Genomic DNA, 11,548 nt, shown 5'->3' on the forward strand with positions numbered 1-11,548 from the left:
CTTTTCATCATAATATGATGTGGCATTAGGTGATTGAAAATTATTTATTACATTTCACTTGTAAACCTATCATTTAATGACACATCATAGAATGATTGGAAGATAATAGGAATTAGGATGATGAATAGATTTTTTTCTTTAAAGAATCCTCAATTTATTTAAATATTCGTAGCAAATAATTATATTTATCTCTCTTAATTATAATAAAATTCGTGACAAGTAATTTATAGGGGATTCTGATCGTTAATTCTGATCATAGTGTGTAAAGCAGCAAAGTGAACGTAATTAATTACTCGAGTCAAGTTAAGATAGAGCCTCGTTTTGCGATGATTTGGTGAGCTACACACCAAACTACCAAGCAAGCACATGCATCCGAATCACAGTCCTGCAATGTTAATGTAAATTGTAAACCATATCAAAGCGAGCAAAGTGAATGTTTAATGTCTGCAATGATTTCCCACTCTCCCCTTTATAGCAATCTTAAATGGGAGACCATTAGACTCTGTTTTTTTAAGAGCAGAAGGTGAACGAATACATCTGGTTGGTGGGATAAAACCACCAGTCAACCACCCGCTCACTCATCTTGTAAGCATTGTTGTTGGTACCAATCCGAGCAACTTCTTACCAAATTACATATAGGGAAAAAAAAGTAAGCTTCTGCCATTAAAAGAATAAAGAAAAGAATGTAGACAATTCATCTCGAGCTAACATGCATGATCTATTAACATGGAACTAGATAGGCATAGGCAGGGTATACCAGTCACTTCATTATGTTCGGCAAAATACACTAAAGTTGCATTTGAAAAAATAGATGGCAGTCAATCAACTAAAAGGATGGCAAAAATTTTTTTAGTGAGATCAACAATTTCAATTTATCTGACCCGCGAGTACATACAGTGGAGTTCAGCTTACACAAATGACAGAAAGTATAACGCAGGAACTGAAATTCCAACTAAGGCATGCCCCGTAGTCCCTTCTACTTGAAGATGCTTCCTTAAAACCTTAACCCGCTACTTGAAGATAAGACTTTGGTTGTTCATTCATTTTGCTGCCTCCTCGCCATCATCGGAGTCCCCTTCGTCATCTGAAGAGTCTTCTTTATGATGCTCTTCTCCTCCTTCATTCAGTTTGCTTTTTTTCTCCTTTTTCCTTTGCCTTTTCTTTTGACGTTTCAAACGCTTCTTTGCAGTCCGATCCTCAGCAGCTTTCATTCTTTCCTCCCTTCTCATATGGAATTCTGCCACTTCTTTCCTTCTCTGGTAGTCGGCATCCATCCTAGCAATCCGGTCTTGTTCTTTTCGTCTCATTTGGCGATACTGTTGTAACAACAATTTGATAGAAAACGAGATATGAAATATGTAAATACAATCTACCAGCAAGCTTGAACTAGTCATAACGACTCATAGATCAACGTCATGCAAAAAGTAAGCATCCAACTTTTTAAAAAAAATATCTGAGAAAATAACAATATCTGATCAGGTATGATATCAGCATGTTTTAAATTAATTCATCATTGAACAAAAAGTAATGATGGACAGAATACAGTTCAAATCAATGTTTTGAATACCATACCGGACGCCATACCGGTCAAAACACTGGAACAAAATATTTCGATACCGGTACCGTTTCGGGATAGCGTTTCGGGATAGTCAATATATAAATAAAATTTATATATATAAATATATATAAAAATTATATTCCAAAATAATAGTCTATATATAAATAAATTATATATAAATACATATATATATAAATTATAAATAGTCTAGTCTGAATTGGGGGTTAAAAAATAAGCTTGTAGTTTGAAAAAACGAAAAAAAAAAAAAAAGGCCGAAATATAGGCCGGTACAGGCCGAAATTGAGGCCGGTACGGCCGGTATTTTGGTCGGTACGAAAACAGATATAGTACCTGTACCGGCCGGACGGCCGGCCGTACCGGCTGGTACGGTACGAAATTTAAAACACTGGTTCAAATGCAATTGAAAGTGCCAGTAATAAAATAACAGGGTTCAACTCTACATGAAAGATGGAAAGATATTCTTCTTCTTTTTCCCCCTCTTAGACATATCCATTCTTTAGTACCTCCTACTCATTCTGAACGCTTGCTTGAAGATATAAAGAGGTAACCTTTAAAAATAAAAGTTAACCAGGTAACAGGGAACCTAATTCCTCATTGATGCTTTAGAGAGAGAGAGACTTATTGCAAAATGAAAATGTGCCTACTTGATTGAATGTGCTCTTACACCACCCTCATCACTTGAGTCGAAGCCCAAGGCCTCAAAATTGTGTGCTAATTTCCAATGCTTAAAAGACAAGGCAAACTTATCAATATATTGTGCAACGTCAAAAATGCATTTAGCCAATTGGTTAGGTTAAGCATTAAGGGCTAGTTTGGATTCAGAGATGAGATGAGATGGTTTTAGATGAAAATTAAAAAAAATATTATTAGAATATTATTTTTTAATATTATTATTGTTTTGAGATTTGAAAAAGTTGAATTGTTTATTATATTTTATGTGTAAATTTGGGAAAGTTATAATGATGAGATAAGATGAGATGAAACACTTTCTGAATCCAAATGGAGCCTAAGAATCCTATGGAATAATGTGGCACTCTAGTTTTCTAGCGCCTCTCTATGGTTTACAAAACCAGTTCGTCACACAATTTGGTATATTGATAAACAAGCAATTATGTTGTTATTAATACTCTTAATATACTGGGTTTAGTATACTTTAATTGTTAAGAAGAGTATTAGACAGATAAAGTATGGTAACTGCACTTATGGACTGTGAAATGACCAATTACCCTTTTTAAGAGAATGAATATGGGCTCAGGTTATTGGACTTAAGTCTAATCTAACTAGAGAAATTTGCTGCAGGAGAAAAGTCCACGAAAGTGAACCCAAGAAGAGAAAAAAAAAAAAGAGGAAGACTTCGGGGCAGAATAATCGAGAAGCAGAAAAGAGAGAAATAGGGGAGAAACGGTTACGGGAGAATGATGGGAAGGCATCGATCGGTAGCAAGGAAAGAGAGTAGGAGCAGAGATTCAGGCAGAAAAGGAGAAGTCGATGCCAGAAAGGAGGAGGCAGTTAGGATACGATTTCATTTTGTTCTGTTTTTACATTCCAGAAGCTTTCGAGATTTTCTAGGGTTTTTCATTTTGGTGAGATATGTTGTTGATGATGGTAAAACTTAGGCTAATTCCAAAGCCTGGGTTGCGGTAAAGCTTTTATTTGCTCCTATGTTTGCTGAAATTCTGTAGTTCTTGATTTATACACTTCATTCTATCAGAAATTAAAATCTGGAAATGGGTTTCTGTTGGACCCTCTCGTTCTTATTCCTGTTCTGTCGTCAACACTAGGCACAGCAGAACCTTGAATTAATCAAGGTGTCTCTCAGCCGAGTGATAAAGTAAATTTGGTTGGTGATTAGTGATGCATTCTTACAGGGTCTTGGTACTTGATCTCTGAGTTTATGTTCTTCAAATTGCATTTCGTTAATACCTTGATTGGACTAACAAAAGATGAGTAGCACCCAGAAATTTTTGTGATGTGTGGAGTCAAAAGAAACTCTAAAACCGCAACCCAAGTGTTTGTCAAATTGCTTCTATTAATTCTGCGATTTTCAATTATTCCATTAACTTTCTGTTTGCAACATGTTGAGGTTAAAGTTACAGTTTGTTAAAAGTTGAACATTTTAATTTCTTGAGTTTTAAACTTTCCTGGTTCGGACCATCTTTCCAAAATTTTCCAAATCTAAAATCCTCTGAAGTTCAACCATACATTTCAATGGCAACAGATCCTTCTTTGTAAATAAACCATTTCTTGGTTCATTTTTCTATTTTCTTACAATACTCACTTTCTCACTGATTATTCACTCAACTTCTTTCAAATCTGAATTCATACAATTGTAATTAATCAAATTGCTCGAGTCCCTCTTGTCCCTGTGGAGATGACCTTGGGTGCTACCTTTTATTACGACTAATCTACTTCTACACTTGGGAGTAATAAATTGGAAGCCATCATATACCCTCCTCATAATCCTAAAATCTTAATGCATACTCTCTACCTCCGTATATGCATTCAAATAAATTCAATGAAAAAGCAATTCAATGCACCAATCCCCAAAATCACAAATACATAACATATGAATAAATTAATTTAGCACATGAACTTCCAGCGTCGGGTTTTTAAGAATAACCGTAAATTTTGAAAATTTTACCTGGTGAAAGTCGCCAGAGCCGGAGCCGGCGGAGCTACCGGAGGTGTTGCTGACGCGGACAGGAACGTTCTCGAGGATCCGCCGAAGCTTAATCTCCAGGTCCTCCTCTTCCTCCTTGAAAACAGGCGGCGTGTACTCAACGAGCGCGTTCGACCCAGTTGCAAGCTCCGACTTTTCCGCCGCCGCAGCAACCACCTGAAGCTCTCTGGGTCTGCCCGTCGACATCTTCGCCGTTCTAAAAATAATCCCTAATTTCTTTTCTGAACCAACCCAAACTTCAATATCGGAAATTTTGTATGACTATTGGACGAAGAATTTACTATTTAGATTGGGGTTTTGGTTGTTCTTGAGGGAAGGTTGGCCGTTGAACGTGAATTCAGCGCTACTTGGTGATTCGAAAGCTTGACGAGATTGTTTCCACTCGGGGACTGTAAGGAGAAAAAGCCCTAGTTTGTTTACACAAATATTTTCATATAATGTTATATTATCATTACAAATTTTTAAAATTTTAAATAAAATATAATAAAAATTTTAATTTTTTCAAATATTAAAATTAAAATTTATATTAAAAAATTATATTTTATTTAACTTACATCTTATCTCATTTTATTTATATAACCAAACAAAGTCTAATTTTATTTACCATCCCATCCCAAGGCTTTTTCTTTTTTCTTTTCTTTTTGGTATAGATAATGAGTATAATAATTTAATAATAATAATAAAATAAAACAAAACAAAATAAAAATTTTAAAATATATATAACGTGTGTTGTGAGATGTTGATTAGCAAAACCCCATAAGAATGACAGTTGATAATTGAAAACTCTACTCTATACACCATGTACCTTTAACTAATTACGTGAACACGTCTCGATACTTTTAATTAGTGTAAGAATAATTTTATTTAGAAATCTTATACATACATTTGTTAAGAAAAAAACATAAAAATTAAAAATCTAGTATGTAACGTAGAGATAGTGAATAGAATAGCTTTTAATGTAAATAATGACCCATTGCTTAACGTAATTTACAAAGATTGCTATATTTTGGTCTTGTAGGGGAGTATGAATAGTATTATTTGAATATATTTACCTTAAACATAATTCATATGTGATATATTTTACAAATCAAATCATGCTATTACGTAAATAGTGTGTGATGTAAAGATTTTTAAATATAATTAATATGCGTCGTGCATGCCAATAGCCTGATAGCCTAATGGCATATAGCCTAATTCTCTAAATAAAAAATCTAGATTCGAACTCCGCTCCCATCAAAATTTAAAAAATTAAAAAAAAAAAAGTTGCCTTGCATAATATAATTAAATGGTTATTGTTTATTTCCTATTAAGCCATTTGAGGACAATAACAAAAATAAATAAATAAATAAATAATGAAGGGAACGTGTGATCACTGATTAGTGATTAGCAATACAGCCCATAATTAAAACGAGGATTATCGAAGATATGTAAGGCCCTTCCAAAATGAAATTGTTTCTGTTTTTTTTACCAAAATAACGTAATATTTTTTTTATGGATAAAATATATGAATGAAATCTATGATTATCATTAAACTTTGGAGTTTTTTGTTTTTTTTTTATGGATTAAACTTTGGAGTTTGAATGCATTAATTGGAAACATCAATAAAATAATCGATTTAAAAGTATAATTGTTGGATTTTCGTTTGGTTAAAAACCCGCAATCCTTACTATTGTTATGGACATCATTTATCAAAAATTGACAAAATTTCCATCTTAAAGAAGGCGAAAGCAACAAACTCCTATAAGTAGATGTTATTTGCGCTAAATAACCACTGATTTTGGTTAATTAAAAAAAAACCAATGATTTTGGTTTGGTTGTTTAAAAATTAACAAGAATAGAAAATGACAAAATAACAACTTATCTATAACTTTTATACAACTTATCAACATTAGTCACTTCTACACGCTTATTAAAATATTATTTTTAATATTACTATTATTTTAAATTTTAAAAAAATTGAAATATTTATTATATTTTATATAAAAATTTAAAAAATTATAATGATGGGATGAAATAAGAAGAAATCGTTTTTTGTACCAAATAAACTAGTATAATTGTTACTTTTTAATGATATGGTACGAAGTTATACATATCTGTATTTAAAGAATGATTATCTCTATATTACTTATTCATTTAGGATAAACAAAAACGAGGTATATTAATTATTTTACATTATGGTTGATACTTAATAGATATTTATTTATTCACTTGGAATGAGGTATTACTGATGTTTGTATCTCGCGATCATCTAATCATTATTTATTGATAAAGATTATTAGTTAGCCTTTTCCTAGAAATCTCAATTTAAAATTTGAACCGAAGCATAGATAAGGAAATTATCCCCTGGCTGCGTTTCATTTTTTTATAAATTATAATGATTTTGTTAGTGCCGTTGCAACATACCAGCAATTAGAGAAAACTCCTCACTATTTATTATTATTAATTTTTTTTTTGGGAAGACAACTTCCTGACTATTTTGCACTCGGTTGTTGTTTCCGAAATAGAATATCTTACGTAGAGCAAACGAATACGTATTTGGGAAGTGGAGTCGGTTTTGGGAGTTCATAACAGGAGGTGAGTGACCGCCTCGTGTCGGTGGACAGGCCCGTTGGGGTGTCCTCTGTGAGGCCAGTATTACAGCCTGGACTGACAGCTTGTCAGTAATGATCCGTTCTCCAATTCCGCGACCGTTCTTGTCGTTTTAGACACGTCGTCACTTCCGTGCGCCCCAAAAAATCCTCAAAAAAGACAAAATATCAAAGTGACCAAACTAACATTCTCCCTCCGTAAATGCCACCCAGCCTGGCCTAGTCAAGCTTATCCTCTGGCTCTCAAATTCTCTCCTAACTCACCCCGTGTTATCGTGATATTTTCCCCATTCAAGAACGAGAACTTCCTTCACTCCATCCCCTTTCAACTTTCAAGTAACTTCCATAACAGGAGTTGTCAAATTAGGAAACCAACCAACAGCCGCTCCCCCTCGATAAATTCCATACAACGCCGAGATTTTAGTGAGGATTCTCAGAAATCCACGAGCCTACGTGGCGACGCGTGGTAGTTAATACAGCTGTATACTAGTGCAACCGGTAACCATGCACTACCGGTTCGCGTAACGCCTATTACCCGTATCCGTTAAACGGCTGCATCAGTTACCCTAACCCTCTCTTTATAAACCTCTCGCACTCCCTTCCTACCTCGCTGCACGGAGGTCCCAGACTTCTCTTTCCTCACCTCATCTACCCAGTGAAAAATTTCACACTTTTTTTTTTCCCTTCGATTATACATATATATGGCTAGGGTTTTTGATAAATAGATCGAGGTTTCACGGCTATGGAGGCGTCACAGAGAGACATAGATCGGGTCAAGGGTCCGTGGAGCCCCGAGGAGGATGAGATGTTGCGGAAGCTAGTACAGAGCCAGGGGGCTCGGAGCTGGTCTGTGATTAGCAAGGCGATCGCGGGGCGGTCAGGCAAGTCGTGCCGGCTTCGTTGGTGCAACCAACTTTCACCGGAGGTGGAGCACCGGCCCTTCACGCTAGAGGAGGACCAGATCATTGTTAAGGCCCACGCCAAGTACGGCAACAAGTGGGCCACCATCGCCAGGCTGCTCAACGGCCGTACGGACAACGCGATCAAGAACCACTGGAACTCTACACTGAAGAGGAAATACTCATTGATGAGCGATGGCACCGCCGCCACAACTACAGAAGAAACTCTATCACGACCGCACAAGAAATCTGCGGGACCGCCTCCTCTTGTGACGGTTTCTAGTCGACATTACAGTCCAGGTAGCCCATCTGGATCCGACGTTAGCGATTCGAGTCTCCCTGCAATATCCACCTCGCACGTTATTCGGCCTGGAGCGAGAAGTTGCGCGATTCCCACTGCTTCCCACAGGGACGAGTCACCACCGATTCATAACCAAAACAAGGAAGACAACCGGGACAACAATAACGAGCCGTCGACTCTTCTCAGTCTGTCCCTGCCTGGGACCGAGTCCTACGAGTTTCGTAGCGTCCGTGACTCGCCGCCTCACCGAGAATATAGGAAAAGTAATTCACCATCAGTAGTGCCCGATAATAAATACAGTACAAAGACGTTTCCGCCAGATTTATTGTCTGTGATGCAGGATATGATTAGAAAGGAAGTGGGGAGTTACATGGCCAGGCTTGAACTTTGAACATAGTACTGAAGGCGTTAAAGCAGAGAAAGAAAAAGGTAAGAAAAAAGGAGATTCAGAATAGGAATTAAAGTTTATAGGATATGGGTTGGCAACTGGCTAAACAGAAAGAAACGACCTTTTGTTTCTCTTGTCGTTTATTTTTGCCTAATTTGTCTTTCATAATCCGAAAAAGGTATTTTTGAGGCTGCTGTACAGAAATTAGATGAAAGAAAGAAAGAAAGTGATCATGGAGATAGATCTTGGAAGGTTTTTTTGTATTTGGTTTTGCCGCCGAGGATGGCATTATTATTATTTATTATGCAAAATCAGCCTTTAAAGTGTTGAGTTTTTCATTCTTCTCGGAGGTGGCCGTGCTGTACGTTTTGTACTAAAATCATGCCAATGTCGAGCAAAAAATATGGCTAATTTTTTTTATTAAATAAGCTGTATTGTGTAATAGTTAAATGCTTTCAACTAAGATTATGAATTTATGAGTTAGGGCAATGCTAGTTCCAGTCTCATTTGGTATTGCAATGTAAGTCTCGGTTATTTTAATTTTAAAATTTTTTAAAATTATAAAACTATCCTTTCTAAAATTGTGTTTTCTCTCATTTAGTAATATGTCTGTACATGCAATCTCTATTTAGAGACTACAAATAGAATTAATTTATGAGTTATAGTAGTAAATCTATTGCAAAAGTTATATTTGGGAAGTCACTGTTGGCCAACCAAAAATATATTTTATTAAAAAATAATCTAAAAAAATGATTCAATTTTCAGTGTAAATCCAAAGTTCCATTGTTTTACCTTTATTAATGTAAGCAACTTTTTACTTTCTAATTATTTGGAGTCGAATTTTAAGTTTTCTTGTGTTTGTTATTTGATAATACATATATATTTTTTAATTTGACCACAAAATTGATTAAATTAATGTTAATGTATTTGTTGGATAATTAAGTTAGAAAAAAATAGATGTCAGACAATAATTAAATTATTAATTAACATATTATTAGTATAATTATAAAATTTGAAAAAAAATTTATAAAAAAAGTTATTATTAAAAATTAATATTTAATTATTATTTTAACTAATAGGTTAATTTAATGTGGAGTTATATCTTAAATGACAAAGGCAAAAGGCAAATCAAAGTTGTTTTAGGTAAATTTTGGCTTTGATTTTAGCTAGACTATTGCTAATGTTTTTATTGACGTTGTTTCAACTTTCAATGCTCTTATTGGCAAAATGACTTTTTTGTCCCTGCGAAGTACATAGACATTAGGAAGCAAATCTTATGCTATAAGGTCCGGGTTGTTGGAAATTGTTTTGTCTTTTTCTTAAGTGATGGGTTTTCATGACAATATTGAACAGAACTTAAATGATTTATTTTTTGAGTTTGGCTTGGGTCAAATCTTTTATTAAAATGAAACTAAATAAATGTTAGACACGTGTTTAAGCTGGAGTTTACGTCTAAAGTCGTGCTCTATCAAATCTCATTTAGCATGTTGTTTTGGTGTGAAAAGGCTTATATAAGGTATAGTATGGGGTCAAAACTTAAAAAACTTAGACTATTCTTAATCAGGATAATGGTCATGGCCGGCCCCCGTATGTGACCTTAAGTATAGCTTCAGTGTCTTCCATCTCTTCCAGTGTTCAACCTTGCTCCATAGCCATAATTATATTGTTTATCATGTGTCCTAAAATGGCTTCAACACCAACTTCTATACGCACCACTTGAAAATAGAATAAATCTTTTATTATTGATTACAACCGCAGCACACTTTACGTGTAGAATGGATGATGTGCTGTAGACTTGCTCGGTGATGTGGTACAGTGAGTTGCTCGGTGTGTAGAGAAATACAAAAACTAACGTACAAAAGAAAAAAAAAAAAAGAAGCCAATTCAGATATGCTACGGCTTATATACTATAGTAGGCTCCTCTGTAGCTTTACTCCTTAAAAATAAGCCCCGTCCGCGTTGATTTTTAGCACAGCATTTTTCCTTCTAGATCTTGTAGCTTTCGATACTCTTCTGCCATCATTAGAGAGAGCTATATCAACAGAAGCACGTGGGAAAGGGGATTCGACCTTATCCCACCACGGAGATAAGACGGTCGATGCAGGGGCTACTTTTTTCATTCAAAGTACGTATAATAAATGCTTACTCGTGGGCCGTTAGTTGTATTCACTTTTTAAAATTGGTAGCTTGATTAACAAAATGATAAAAGGTTCTGATGCAAATGTTAAAAATGTAGACTCATAATAACAGGAGATGTGAAAGGAGCAAGCAAGCTGCAACCCACTTGGATCGGTCCATTGTTGGTATGAAAACGACGACACAAAACAATTTTTAATAAGAAAGAAGGAGATGCTTCGTCTTGCCGTTGGTCTCATATCGCAAAATTCGAACTCTCTAACCAGTAACCAGGGATGATTGCTGACGTTGCGGTCAGTCGACAGTTTCTATATGATCGATTAAATACATTGACGGTGCCCGTCGTCGACACAGGCCCGATCGGTGCACGAGTAGCAAACTAACGCAATGGTCTTTTTAATTAAGAAAAATGATAGTTACGATAATGAATACTTAAGTGCCATATAATTATTTTTAAAAAAATAAATAAATTCTGAACTCATGTGAAAACAAATTAAATTTTTAATAATAAATTTTATTATTTTTTAAAATAACTACACGATACTTACACACTTTATAATTTTATGTAGCATTACTCTTTAATTAAAGGATCGTGTTACTCGGCAGCCCACTATGTACTGTTGACGTGCTCTTAATGCATTGTATTTTTTCTTTATTTATATTTTTTAAATATATATAAATATATTAGTAATCACTTATTCACTTTTTTAACTATTAAAAAAAAAACTAAATTACAAAGAATAAAAATATGAATAAAACTAGTTTGCCTCTACATTTACTGCTCAAGTTAACCGCTTGAGCAATTTTTTTTTTTTTAATAATTAAGAAAATGATTAAATTGTATTGAATTTTTTTTTAAAATATTAAAATACATTAAAAAATATAAAAAAATGAAAAAAAAAAAAAAAAAAACAACATGCGGTAACTTTGAGCGGACTTTGATAGCACAAACTAGCATTTTCATTTATTAAAACTGA

General features: G+C 34.5%; 2 protein-coding genes across 2 annotated transcripts; one reads left to right on the forward strand and one right to left on the reverse strand.

Annotated features, from left to right (window-relative positions):
• Nucleotides 1–693: 693 nt before the first annotated feature.
• On the reverse strand, nucleotides 694–4,689 carry LOC121256266 (PRKR-interacting protein 1). The gene is made up of 2 exons (XM_041156998.1): nucleotides 4,221–4,689; nucleotides 694–1,316 (listed from the first exon to the last, which is right to left on the reverse strand). The coding sequence occupies exons 1-2, from the start codon at nucleotides 4,443–4,445 to the stop codon at nucleotides 1,041–1,043; spliced, it is 501 nt and encodes a 166-aa protein (XP_041012932.1). The 5' UTR covers nucleotides 4,446–4,689; the 3' UTR covers nucleotides 694–1,040.
• A 2,749-nt stretch (nucleotides 4,690–7,438) lies between these two features.
• On the forward strand, nucleotides 7,439–8,861 carry LOC121256549 (transcription factor MYB44-like). Its single transcript, XM_041157389.1, has one exon. The coding sequence runs from the start codon at nucleotides 7,590–7,592 to the stop codon at nucleotides 8,436–8,438; it is 849 nt and encodes a 282-aa protein (XP_041013323.1). The 5' UTR covers nucleotides 7,439–7,589; the 3' UTR covers nucleotides 8,439–8,861.
• Nucleotides 8,862–11,548: the final 2,687 nt, after the last annotated feature.

Source organism: Juglans microcarpa x Juglans regia, chromosome 3D (assembly GCF_004785595.1).
Source record: "Juglans microcarpa x Juglans regia isolate MS1-56 chromosome 3D, Jm3101_v1.0, whole genome shotgun sequence".
NCBI classification, from domain to species: Eukaryota; Viridiplantae; Streptophyta; class Magnoliopsida; order Fagales; family Juglandaceae; genus Juglans; species Juglans microcarpa x Juglans regia.